Source organism: Crocodylus siamensis, chromosome 4 (assembly GCF_052110815.1).
Source record: "Crocodylus siamensis isolate JL-2025a chromosome 4, ASM5211081v1, whole genome shotgun sequence".
NCBI classification, from domain to species: Eukaryota; Metazoa; Chordata; order Crocodylia; family Crocodylidae; genus Crocodylus; species Crocodylus siamensis.
In genome coordinates, this window is record NC_143398.1 from 225,341,865 (window position 1) to 225,355,932 (window position 14,068).

The following is a 14,068-nucleotide window of genomic DNA, read 5'->3' on the forward strand; positions in this document are numbered from 1 at the left end:
ATCTGTCCCCAGCTAATGTAGTTCACTCACTCATTTGCATTCTATGACAATAAAAAGGATCTGGAGTCCAAAAAAGTGGCTAACATTGCATAAATAATTTTGTAACATCATATGGCCTCAGCTGCAAGTTGCCACCATTATGGAAGAAAATTAACCAGGGGAGACTCATACCAATCAGTTCGTTTAGTAGCTCAGGATGAGTATAGGGGCAGGGACAAAATTGGCAATAGAGTTCATCACTAACTATTTTATTTTAAATCTTTTTAATGGTTAAAAAAATGACTCAACTCTGTCACTGTAAAAATACTGAAATTACTTCAGTATCTGATCTTTGCAAACCAGTCATTCTTTCAGCTAGCCTATTTTGTGTGTGTCATTAGCAAAGTTTTCCCTTATTTAAGACTTAATTTCTGTTCCTCTTCTTTTGCCTGGTTTCAGCCTCTGGCTTTTAGAAATGATATAATATATTTGGTAATGTAAACATTACACATCACCACAACCTCATTTTATTATGTTGAGGCCTGAGAGTTGAGCTCCTGAGCAGATGTTAAAAGTGTCTAGCCCCAAATCCATGATACGCCCTTGGATTATGCAGTTTTTATTGTATTAACTATTCATACTTTATTTAAAAAGTGGTATTTATTACTATTGTAAGTTGGCATAATAAAATGTTTCCTATTTGCCAAGATTTCTAGCAGAATTACTGATAAGACACAAGGTAAGTATGTGGTTTTCCAAAAAGTTCAACATTCAATATCTAATTGGGAGGAGGTATCAAGTGGGGTTCTGCAGGGATCTGTCCTATGACTGGCATTGCTCAACATCCTCATTAGTGATTTGGATGATGGGATTGAGTGCATTCTTAGCAAATCTGTGGATGACAACACATGGGTGGAGTTTCAAATGCTCTTTGTACAGGGCTTGGATCTAGAATGACCTGGGCAGACTGGAAAAATGGTGCACAATCAACTCAATAAGATTCAACAAGCATACTATTCACCTGTTCTTGGGTCCTGTTTTGTGTCTAGTTTTTGGATCCACACTTCCAAAAGAATGTGGACAGATTGGAAAGAGTCCAGTGCAGAGCAACAAAAATTATTAGGGGCCAGGGAGGCAAAATGTATAAGGAAAGGTGGAAAGAGCTAGGGTTATTTAGTCTGGAGAAGAGAAGACTGTGGTGGAATTTGATAACACTCTTCAAATACTAGAAGAGTGATTACAGAGCAGATAGAGATGGGCTTTTCTGTATGGTCATTGTGGGCAGGACTAGAATCAATGACCTCAATCTGCAGCAGAAGAAATTAAGACTGGAGATTAGAAGGAATTTCTGACAATGGCTAGGGACAGAAGTTACACATAAACCAGTGTAAGTCATCAAAAACTGGTTTTAACCTGCAACAGAACATAAGTTCAGTGCACACAAGCCAGTTTCAAAATGGCCGAATCTGGTTTAAGATAAATCCGGTTGAATGTAGTATCAGACTTAACTGATTTGGGTCAAACTGATTTATGGAACTTTTGTCCTAGACCCCTTCCTGGTTTAATTTAAATCAGAGTCCCCCATCTTCCCAGAATGCTTTTCAGCCCTGAGCTGGGCTGGGCTGCGCCGTTTGCTTCAGAGAGCCAGGCTGGCCCTGCCTCTTTCCTCCCTAGCCAGAGCTTCAGCTGGCTGAGAAGGAAGTAGAGACTTCAGGCACAGCAGTATGTATCTGCCTGGCTTTGCCTTGTCCCACCCTCCCCTCACTTGCTCATGCAGAAATCTCTTTTCTCCCACAGTAGGGATGCCAGTGGCACAGACCCCAGCTGGAATCTGGCCACACCACCCACATGCTAGGTAATGCTGAGAGGTGTTTGCATGTGTCTCTGGCAATATCCCTCCTTTTTTCCTTACAAATGCCTTGGAAAAAGCTGTTTAATAAGAGTTTGAACTAATAAGAAAGGCTTTGTTTTCCTGATAGTCTGATAAGCTTTGTGTTCTGATAAACTCCCTGCTAACTTGCTTGCTTCAAAGGCCACCATTTGTCAGTGTTCAAGAGTGGAAAGAGAAAGGTGTGTGAACAGACCTGCTTTGCCATGCATGGGACCTGTGAGTACCGTCAGTTTGCTGTTGACAGTATGAAGAAGCAGGGAGAGGGAGATTGAAAAGCTCATTATCATCAACATATGCATACACTCCACACAACCAGTTCTCCCTCCCCCCCCACACTCACCCCCGCCCCCACTTTGCCCCAGAGTGGTAGCCAAGGGCCAGGCAACACTCCCTATTCCTTGAGCAGTGAGCCAGGAAAAGCCTGGCAAAGGCTGCTTTCTGCTCCCCCTTCAGGCACACTCCAGCTGCAGACTGTGCAGGCAAGTGGGGGTTTAAACCCCTCCCTAATCATAGCGTCCTGCCTGAACCTGGCCATGCCCCCTTCAGCTCAGCACTATACAAGGGAATGGAGGGCTCATTCTAGCACCCCCTGACTTCTAGCCTGAGCCACTGCAGGCACCCTGATTCAAAAGTGAATGTCTATTCACTTGCAAATCAGTTTAATCTCTGCAGGTTAGACTAACCTGCAAAGATTGAATCAATTCAGGCTCCGGCTTTTTGAAAGTCATTATCCTATGAGGGTAGTCAAGCACTGAAACAGGCTGCCTAGAAAAGATGTAGAATCTTTCTTCTTGGAAATTTTCAAGGACAGGTTGGAGAGAAATTTTCCTGGGATGGTTTCATCAGAGACAATCCTCTCTTGAGCAGGGGACTAGATGACCTTGAGAGGTCCCTTCCAGCCCTACTTTCCTATAATCTTATTATCCTAAATCAATAATCAGGAAATGCCAGTGGAATTTTACTTACAGGTTCAGTGATTTTTACGTTCTCAGAAAGGATCATGGATTTGCTTTGGCTTAGTCTGTCATGGTGGCTGTTGGCATTTTTGATCCTCATTTGAACAGCCCCTGTACTTTGATGGGAAGGATTCAGTTTTTCAGAGGAAGTGTCAGACGTTGTAGATCTTTGCATGGTTATGGTGTTGACCTGAAAAACATAAAATGTTATTCTAGATGCCCTTCACTCAAAATAGATATCAATTCCAATTATATTTCATTGTAGGGAACAGACAAAACCAATGGGGCTCTGAGAAACAGCACCGCTCCGTCTGAATTTTAATTTGGATGGAACAGTGTTTCATTCTGAGTTTCATTTAATTTCAAAACCACTGTTCCATTTAGTTTTGTCAAAACTGTTTTGTTGTTTCAACGCGCCCCCTTTTCTGTCTGCCTTTCCTCCACTGTTCCAGGTGGGGTCTTGACATTTTACCCATAGGCTATAATGGGGAAGCATGAAACTGCCTATAACCTCATTTCTTGACTGATTCGGAAAAAAACTTGCAGAGATGGTAGCCCCTTCAGAGGCCACAATGTCTGCCAAGTTTCACTTCATCAGCCTCCTAGGTACAGAAACTCATGGACTCTATATAGACATTGGAATTCTGACACACTACAACATCCCCCTCCCTCCTGACCCCAGCCTGTCCCTCATCCCCTGACACCTCCATTTCCATTTTCACTGACTGGCTTTCTTGCCTGCATTGCATGCCATCCTCTGGCTTCTTTACTATTCCTTCCATCCAGGAACAGCACATACACACCCCAACTGGAGATGCTTCCTCAGCCTGACAAAGCATTTTTCAATCTGAAAACTGGCATCCCAGGCAGCTAAGCTGAGCTCATCTGGAGCCTCACATCTCCCCTGCAATGAGCAAACCTCAGGCCTGTCAAAGCCATGATAGTCCTGGGCATTCCCCAGCCAGGACTGTGTGCATGCGTGTAGTAGCTGGAGGTTATGGTGCCTCCTACCCACCTTTCACCAGGGGGATCCTTAGTCCTGCTATCCTGCTATTTTCTGGGGCTGCTGCACCACCAGCAGTCCCACCAGGCCTCCCCAACCCTGGCAGAGTGCAGTTTTAGTGGTCATGCCCAGGATCTGGGGCCTCCTCCTTCCCCATAGACCCAGTTCATACCTCCAAGTTCTTCTTGGCATGGAAGCTCAGCAGGGACATGCTTTTCCCCTGCTGGCTGGTGTTGCAGTGATTCCCCCCTCCAGCTCTGAGAGCAGGGCATTAAATGGTTTTTTAAAAATAAAAAAAGGAAATAGGTGCAGATGAAGCAAGGAGGGTGGCATTCACTCCATCTTCAACTGGAGCTTGGGGAACCCCAGCAGCAGGAGGTTCACCTTGAGGAACACCAGCCCCTCCACCAAACCAGGATCCAAGCAGGTGTGGTGGGATACCCAGCATCCCCCTCTCACTTGGAAAACTGGTTGGTGGACAGGACAGGTGATCCCGGGCAACCATGGCCAGATCTGGCCACGTTGGGCTGCAGCTTGCCCAGTAGGCCAAAGGGGTACACAGCAGCAGTTCCATATCCTTGGTGAGATAGGCAGCCAACAAGGCCTGAGTGCTACCTGCCTGACTGTGGGAGCTGGTGCCTCTGGACCCCAACATGGAAGCTATGCCCTCGGCCCAGATTGGCAGTGTCTACGGTAGAAGAGGAGACTGACTGGTGGATGGCGTGCTAGGATGGGACAGTGGATCCCCCTCTTCCAAGTCCACCCACCACCGCTGTTCTGCTTCCCTGATTCTCTTCACCAGCACCTCCATCCACTGATTCAGGCTTTGGCTGCTGCTTACACTGCCCTTCATTCTTGGGTTACACATGGTGGACAGCATATGGACCATACTGGGCCACAAGGGATCAATTCATTTCCTGAGACCCTCCATCAGCAGCCTTACCACTACCTGCATGTCTGGTGACAGCAGCTTGCCCCATACAGGAACATTGACCCCCTGGAAACCCTCCATTTGGCTCTGAAGTTCCCTCACTACAGGAATCACCTAGCTAAGGAGGGCATTGGCAGTGTTGAGGGTCTTGGTGGCCTCAAGGAAAGGCTTGAGGACCACTGAGATCTGAGGGATGGTGAAGTGCAAGGCCACCTGTGGACCCGCCTTATGCACTTCTCCCTCATGTACTTCCTGTATGCCTCATACAGCGAGGATACAACAGTCCTGCTGAATGTGGTGCATGTGGGCACTTAGTAGGATGGGGCCACAAGCACTATGAGCTGCCTGAACCTTGGCTGCTCAACTAAGGAGAAGGGATGGCCATTGACAGTAAGCATCTCCCCAGTGCTCTCTGTGATCTCGCTCACTCTTGCAATGCGCCCCCTTTTCTGTCTGCCTTTCTTCCACTGTTCCAGGTGGGGTCTGCCTCTGCTATGGGTGGATGGGAGCTTTGAAAATAGAGAGGGGCTTCACTTTGGGCATGCTCCTGCTAGTTCCAGGCTGAGGAAGGGCAAGGGCAAGGGGGTGGTGCCTGCAGAGATGCATCAGCATCCCTGTGGTGCTCATGGGTTTTGTTCCCTTGCCCAAGCTGGTTGTGGTTTGTCAGTGCAGGCAGATAGTGTATTTGGGCTCATTTGCCAGCTCAAAATGATCCCAGATCACATTACCTGCTTGCTTCTGGGGTGCAGGTGCATGTGTGGATGCTGCAATTTCCCCCTCCTCAGCAGGGAGAGGGGCACAGCAACAAGGGGAGAGGACTCAGCTGAGCCACTTGACTCCACAATCTCTACCTCAGTCTCCTCTGAAGTGCCTTCTGTGGAAGGAGACCTGGCTATAGGGGAAACTTGAGGGGTGTGGAGCACACACTCAGCTGATTCTCCCTCCTTCCCCAGAATTTCCCTTGCTAGGGCACTCAGATTCAGATCCAGCTCTTCCTCTGGCACTGGAAGGCTCAGTATGGGAAGTGAAATGGGGGGAGAATGTCATGCTGCTGCTGGTGCTGCTGCTTGTTGTCATGGTGGTTGTGGTTGGGGGGATTATGGCTGGTGCTCTTGGAAGGGATGCAATCTCAGGCACAGGCAGTGGCACTGCTCCTCTCTCCTTGCTGCTTCTAGAAGGCTCATCCCTGCTAGTTGTAGGAAAGAGGCTGTGTCTCAGTTTGGGGGGGTGGGGAGCTTACATCTCTCCTTCTACCCCTTCTTTTGCACCTCTTTGAAGGCTTGCCAGCTGCCTTTCCAGCATTCTTCATGGTGTGTTCCATAGTATCTTGTTTTTATACAACTATATAAGTGTATCTGTGTTCCTATATAAATTCTATAAGATATATAGTATATGCTGCAAGGTATAAATCTATCTCTCTTCCTATATAAATTCTATAATGTGTATGCAATATGCCACAAGGTATAAATATATGGAAATAAAATATAAATCTATCTCCCTTCCTATATAAATTGTATAGTGTAATATCTAATATAATTATAAAATTGAAAAGAATAAATCAATGAATATAAAAATAAAATAAAAGGGTCAAAAGAAAGAAAAAGGTATTGTGGAATCCTACTTGTAGGCTAGCAAGTAGGAAATCATTCAAATGAATGCTAGTAACAGCCTTCATTGTCTAGCACTCCTGAGCTGCTGGAAGATAGCTCAATAACTGTCAGACCTCAAGGCAGAAAGCAGGCCAGTTCAAACAATGCTGCCATTTATGCTGTTTTTCCATCCCTCCCTGAGGACTGGGATTGGAAGGGACCTCAGGGAAGGATCACAGTCACTGGCCAGCTACGCAGTCAATATGAGAACAGTCCTTCCCCACTCTCATTCCCCCCCGCCCCTTACTTTCTGTTTCCCTGCAGGCAAGCCCAGCTTGAGCTTCAAAACTCAAAACATTTAAAAACTTTCAAAATGTTTTGACTGCCCTCATTTCGTTTTGAGGCTGTTTTGAAGCCCTTTGTTTTGATTTCGCCATTTCAAGCTCGAAACAAGTCGAAACAGCGTCGAAATGAAACAGCTGGCAAAATTTCACAGAGCCCTAAAAACCAACTTGTTTATGAAATCTTAGTTATTTTTAAATCCTACAGTGACCTTCATGCATATCATGCTCCAGTTGAACACAGGACTTATCAATTACCCTGTTTTAGACAAGCTAGTTTATGTAAAAGATTATTCTCATCTCAAAAGCCCTTCTCATCTATGGTGTAATCTCTCTGGCTGCATACAGAAATTCATTTCTTCTGGTAACAAATTAGCCTGGCAGTTGGACTGTACAGACATTCCTCCAGCCCCATGGCTGGAGACATTCACAGGCAAGCTCTCTAGCCAGGGGATATGAGACCCGGCTCTCTGGGAACCTCCCACAATGAAGACAGTCTACTAATTCATAGAGCACCATCTCCTCTGCCTAGGAAGGGGCAAATTGTTAAGTAGCAGTTGGTCAGCTTGGGGAGGATTGCTGCCCTGAGAGAATGCCCTCTTCCCTGATTCCATCAATCAGCTGACTGGCAGGTCAGGGGCATTCTTCTGTGGTGGGAACCCTCCTCGTTCTTCTCCAGAGGAGGATAGCCCTGCTTCTTACACTCTTCCAGGCTGACCTCCTCTGGGGACACCCAGCTGTTGTAGCACAGCGGCTGGCCTCACCCCGTGCTGCTTCCAGCTGACCCAAAGCACTGCAGGGTGAGTTGCACCACTTCTTATCTACAAGGCCTGTATGTAAATACAGGAAGTGACATGCTGTAGTATAGAGGGATCTGGCAACAGGACCCATGTTTAGGTTCCTTGATACTTTTTGTTATAATAGATTCTTGGAAACTGTTTTTTAAAATATCTCCAATGATTTCAGCATCAGGCAAATAAAATGCTGTAGGGACATGGTCATATAAATCCATTTAGGCTTTTTTCATAGATTCATAGATTTTAGGGTCAGAAAATCTAGTGGGCCACCTAGTCTGACTCATTGTCCCGGCAGGAAAAAAAAAGGGTCACCAGACCTGGGATCATGTGAACCGAGCCAGGTGCCTGTCCAGTCTCCTCTTGAAGACCCCCAAGGATGAGGCTAGCATCACCTCCCTTGGAAGCCCATTCCAGATCCTGACAACCCTGACCATGAAGAACTTTTTTCTAATGTCCAGTCTAGACTTTCTCTCTAGTAGCTTATGGCCTTTGTTCCTTGTTGTTCCAGGGGGTGCCCTGGTAAACAGATTGTTACCTACTTCATGTTGCTCTCCCCTTATGAATTTGTACGCTGTCACAAGGTCCCCTCTCAGCCTTCTCTTGGAGAGACTGAAACAGTTGAGGTCCCTTAGCCTATCCTCATAGGGCCTTCCCTGCAGGCCTCTAATCAGATGAGTGGCTCATCTTTGGACCCTCTCCAGGTTCTCTGCATCCCGCTTGAACTGCGGCATCCAGAACTGGACACAGTACTCCAGCTGTGGCCTGACCAGCGCTGGATAGAGAGGGAGAATCACCTCCTGGGACCTGTTTGCCCAAGACAAGATGCAATTTGCTCTGCCAACTACTTTATCACACCGATGACTCGTGTTCATCCTGAGTCAACAGTGACTCCAAGATCTCTTTCTGCCTCAGTGCTGCTGAGAAGGATGCCCCCCAGCCTATAGGCATGATGGCAGTTCTTTCTCCCCAGATGTAGCACCTTCCACTTGTCCTTATTAAATTGCATCCTGTTGCTCTCTGCCCCCTTCCCCAACCTGTCTAGGTCAGCGTGGATCTGGTTCCTCCTCTCCAGGGTGTTAGCTTCACCCCATATTTTTGTGTCATCTGCAAATTTGGACAGGGTGCTTCCCACCCCCTCATCCAGATCACTGTTGAACAGCACTGGCCCCAGAACTGAGTCCTGAGGGACTCTACTGCACACATCTTTCCAGGTTGATACCGACCCATCCACCACCACTCTCTGAGTGCGACCCTTAAGCCAGTTTGCTACCCAGTCTACCGTATAATCATCAAAGGCAAATCTCCTTGGATTGTATTGTAGTGGATAAAACAATAGTTTTGTCAAATTATAAATGGCTGAAAATAGCTATTTCCTGAAATTTCCCAAACTCCTAAAGATTCTAAAGATTACATGCATACCTGTCCTGATACCCGACTGTGGAACTCCACGGAGCACTGGATCTCAGAAAGGATGCAGATCCAGTAGATCTGGGTGGCAGAAGACAGAAGTTCTAACAACCGGTGGGAGTGACACAAGCATATAGGGCATGCCTACACTGCTTCCTCCATGACAACAGGCAGGCCAAAAACACACCCCAGCTACTCATTCAGATCTCAGAAATGCAGTAATCTAGCTCACCTTTGAGCAAGACTAATGGTGTGCCAATACTCAGACCAGAAGACAAACAGGCTAAGAGCAGGAGTAGGTATGCACCTAGTGCTGCTTTAAGTCGGCTACATTTTCAGAAGCTGCTGTGCACAAAATGGGACCAAGTGGGCAAGATATGCTTCATAGTAATAGGCTCCAGTGTGCAGCATGGGGGAGGGATTTTAGATATATCCAGAGAATACTGAGGATATATAAATCTCCTTGGAGACAGCAAGGATGGGGAGGACAAATGACTCATATGTTAGGAAATACCCAATTTCAGGTTTCATATGTAACCAAAATTCAGCCTCTTCTTACATACATAAACTTTAATAATACAGGAATTTAATTTTTTACACAAAACCTGGGCTTCTTCCAGGGTGTAGAACAGACAGTAAATGGTCTCATCTGTCACAACCCTATGGAAGCTGAAATATATTTACAGTAAGAGATACAAGACTGCAGGATAGACTTTTGGTAAGACAGTTTAATGCCACTGAGGAGAATTCAATTCTATCTCTGTCAAAGAGCTCCTAATTAATGTTCTGGAAGTTGCTTAATATAACATTTGTATAGACAGCATGAATTGTTTCCTCCATTTCCTGAATTACAATCACAACTGGAACTCGAGTCACGAGAAATTATAAATATTCAGTTTTACTTAAAACAAACAAACAACCCAGATCTAGCCTGAGGGAATGAGCAAAATTTTGAGTTATGACATATCAACTTTTCGTCTTGGCTCAGCCACTGATTCAGTATATAGCCTTTGTCTGGTATTTTTGCCCCACATTTGCCCATCCGTATAATGGGTATACACCTGTCCCTGCAAGATGGGGAAAGATTTAACCAGGCACCATCTGTGCAGTGATTTGAACATACGATGTTTGACCATAAACATAATCAAATCTACCTAAGTATCTCAAATTAGTGGGCAGTCACTGAGAAATCCAAAGATAGAAAAAGATTTTTTTGTGTAAATTTTGGTTTTACACAGTGTCTCAGATGACCTTCTATAACATAGTGATGATCATTCACTATGTTACAGAATGCTTTGAAGGTAAATTCAATAATTCTTATGAGGCTTTCTGAGAATACTGAAATCAGCAGCAGGAAAGATGCTTATCTTATAATGTGCTTTTTACAGTTACAGCATAGTAAAAGCATGCAAAACCTCAAGGAAACAATAAAGCAGCTACAGCTATAAAGGACTGCCATCTGGGAGCATTTTGTAAACATATAACAACTTTATTAAGTAAGCAAATTTATGAATAATGGGTTATTTTTGTATATCAGTAGATGTCACACTGTATTATTCAGAAGTATGAAAGAAATGTATATGCTGCATGTGATATGTATATGGATTCTCTTGCTGTTTCCTTTTCAGGGACCAGAATGGGAAAGGTCTGGGCCAGGCAAGGGCCAGTAGAGGGAAAAATATTTTAAATCTCCTTATGCCACACTTTGGTTTTGGGATTCAGGAACGTTGCCATTAATGTTTGAGGCCAAGATAAAACTCCAGCTGAAGAGGACTTTAGATTAATTATTTGTGAGGCCAGAACTGTCAGAACTGGTGCATAATCAGAGTCAGAAACAAAGGCTGACAGACTTGGTGTTAATGCAAGGCCTGGAAACTAAAGTCAGAAACCAGGATTTACAGCCAGAAGTCAGTAGCCAGAAGTCAGGGACTAGGGATGGACATTACACATAAATTGGTTTAAGTGATCAGAAACTGCTTTAAAACTGTAAGAGAACAGATATTCAGTGCACATAAACCAGTTTCAAAATGGCTAAAACTGGTTTAAGGTAAACCTGGCTCAATGTAGTATCACGACTTAATTGATCTGGGTCAAATTGGTTTATGGAACTTCTCACGGACCCCTTCCGGGTTTAAGTTAAAGCAGAGTCCCTCAGCGTCCCAGACACATTACAGCCCTGGGTGAAGATGTGCTTTCTGCTCCAGAGAGCAGGGCTGGCCTTCTCCTCTACTCTCTAGCCTGAGCAGGGGCAGGGGGAGGCATGGCCAGATGCATGGCGCCCTGAGGCAAAGTGAGCAGGGAGGGGGCCTTTTCCCTTACCAGGGGACTGCACCCCTGTCAGCCATTCCCCCACTCCTCACTCCAGCAGCAGAGGATGGAGCATGACCAGAGCTGGCTGGCATGGCCCCTGCCATCCACTTGCCTTGCCAATGGCTGGGCCTGAAGGTCTGAGTCAAGCCAGCTTACAAGTGCTGAGGGCAGAGGGGCCAGCCAGGCTGGGCTGCTGGGGCCGGGCCCTTCCCAGCAGGCTGCAGCTTGGGCTGTGGCTGCAGGGGCTGCGCAGCTCCCCATGCCCAAGCCAAATGGGACTGTCATGGAGCCCCAGACAGCTGGGAAGGGCCCTGTGCTGCTGGCCCACGGGGGCACGGCCCTTCCCAAGCTGGTGTGGCTGCGTGACAGCCCAGCCTGGCAGCACGAGTCGGGGACTGGATGAGAAGTGGGCTTCTCGAGACAGCTGAGAGGTGCCAGCAGGCCCTGAGCCTGGCAGCTGCCACAGCACCCCCTGTCCTGTGCAGCTCCTGGGGCCGCAGGCACACAACCAGCTGCAGGCTGCTCATGGCTGGGGGGCTCTTCTGCCTCTCGCACCTCCAATGGCTGCACCGCACCACTTGGGGGAGGGCGGGGGGGGGGGGCAGGAAGCTTCATCCCTGCGGCTTCTACCCAACGCGTGGAGCTCCCAGCTGCCTTGGAAGGCGGCCAGGTGGAAGGCATCTGGGGGCTGCAGCTGCAGCTCTATGTGCTGGGCAGAAGCTGCCAGGCCCAGCCAGCTGTTTTTCTCCAGCTGCGGCTCCTGCTCCTGGCACACTGTGCAGCACCACTCACGGCAGGGGCAGATTCCTTCAGCCCGACCACTTCAGGCCAGTTCAGTTTCTTTAATCCCCACCCCCTGCCCACCTTTGCCTGAGGTGTTGCCCCGGCCAGGGTCTGGCTTTAGGGACAAGCCTGGCAAGGACTGCTTTCCCCCTATGCCTCCAGGCACAGCCTGGCTGGGGTCCCTACAAGCCAGGGTGGGGTTTAAACCCCTCCACAATCATCTTAGCCCCTGTGGGGGCCTGGCCATGCCCCCCAGGTCAGCTTCCCTCCAGCCTTGCACTTGTTGCAAAGGGAAGGGAGGGCTAATCTAATGCCCCCCGGCTTCCAGCCTGAGCTACTGCAGACATGTACCTGCATTTCCCAAATTAAATGTGAATGTTTGTGCACTTGTAAATCAGTTCAATCTTTGCAGGTTAGACTAACCTGCAAAGATTGAATCAATTCAGGCTCAGGCTTTTTGAATGTCTGTTTCCAGCCTAGTAGTTCAACTGTAATGAGAAACAGAAGCTTGAGACAGGGATCAGGAAGAGAAGGACTGGGAGAACATGGACAAGCAGGAATAGCAAGCAAGTTAGAGAGGAACAGGCAGCACAGTTTTAACAGGATCTAGGGAAATTTGCCGAGGAGTCTATGGCAGCTTGTTTGTAAGACCTTCAATGGCTGAGCTGCTTCCTGTGGGGTGTGGACCCATTAAGAACCAAGAACCTATATGATATCCAGTCAGGATAAACCTCCTTATCTGCAGCTAAGGTTGTTCTTAGTGTGTGCACCTGAGGTCACCTTCTGCAAAATAGTGACATGTTTCATGCATGTCCTATGAGCCATTTTACAAATAATTTACATCCGACCATAAATTTCAATTTTAAAAATCTTGTGTGGATTTAGTGTTGTCAGCAACTGCTTTGCCTTGCTACAAAGGACATGGTGCAGGGCAAAAGATTTAAGCTACAGCAAAGCAGATTTTGGTTAAATCTCAGGAAAAACTCCATAACTGTAAGAACAAGATGATGATGGTGCAAGTTGCCTAGGGAAGTTATGGAATTCCTTCATAAGAGATTTTTTTAAGAAAAGCCTGGGTAGCTTCTGTCTGCAGTGGCTTACGAATAGTGCAGCAGGGGTTGGGCTATGCAGGGGTTTTAGAGCGGGTGACCCATGAGTTTCCTTCCAGTCCTACAGTTCTAAGTCCATGTTTAGCGTCATCATCACCGAAGCATGCAGAGCCATTGAGTTGCGACCCTGGGCAAGGCCAATGATATGACACAGGGTGAACAAGATTCTCTGCAAGGCTGTGAAAGCTGAATGAGCATCACTACCACTTGGAGGACAGCAGCCTGCAGCCATAGAAATTGTGACCTCACCATCACTCTACCTCAGCCAGAACTGCTCCAGCCATCTTGAAGTTTGCAGCCACGCCATATTTACAAGCATGTTTCCCCAGCAAGACACCTATTTTCCCATCTGCCTAATCTGTCCAGAGATAAGCCTGTGTGTACACACACACAATATGCTTACCCTACAGTACCACATGGTTTGCAAAGCACAGAACTGATACCTCTATGTGCGGTAGGAAAGGGCAGAGTTTTTAAAACCAGGAAGCACTTCCCTTTTTGTTTCTGCTTTTATGTGACAACCAACAACAGTCAGTAAAACAGAACTTAAAACCCTACGTTCCCATTTTAGACATATGGCCATGGGCACAGAGGCATGCAATTCAAAAAGGGTGAGGAGGTAACTGTGGGTAGAGAAGCATGTAGGTGTTGGGAAGGACAAGTTATTCTAGCACTTTTCAGAACTCGTTTTTCAGGCTTAGCTTCTCTCCACTAGAACAGGCCCTGAATTTGAGTCTCCTAGGCCACAGCAAATGGCTGTTTGGAACGTATGTGCGTCGGATCAGGGTCCCCATACTTTCCTCCTTGTTAGAGAAGTTTCATCGTCCTCATCATGGGGCACAATGATGATCCCTCCCCTGAGTCTGGTGGACTCTCCTCAGAAGTGTCCACCATTAGGACAGGGGTCATAACAGGGACTTTGCCTACGGTGGTATGCAGCTCCATAGGAAAAAAACATGTCATACGGGAATC

The 14,068-nt window shown here is 46.9% G+C and overlaps 1 protein-coding gene across 1 annotated transcript in view; it reads right to left on the reverse strand.

Moving 5' to 3' along the window:
• The window catches only part of ARHGAP15 (Rho GTPase activating protein 15), a 507,565-nt gene that overhangs the window by 472,723 nt on the left and 20,774 nt on the right, over positions 1–14,068 (reverse strand). The window contains exon 2 of the mRNA XM_090041263.1: positions 2,837–3,016. Coding sequence (XP_089897389.1) covers positions 2,837–3,001 — 165 coding nt within the window. The 5' untranslated portion in view covers positions 3,002–3,016. The remainder of the gene's footprint in view (positions 1–2,836; positions 3,017–14,068) is intronic.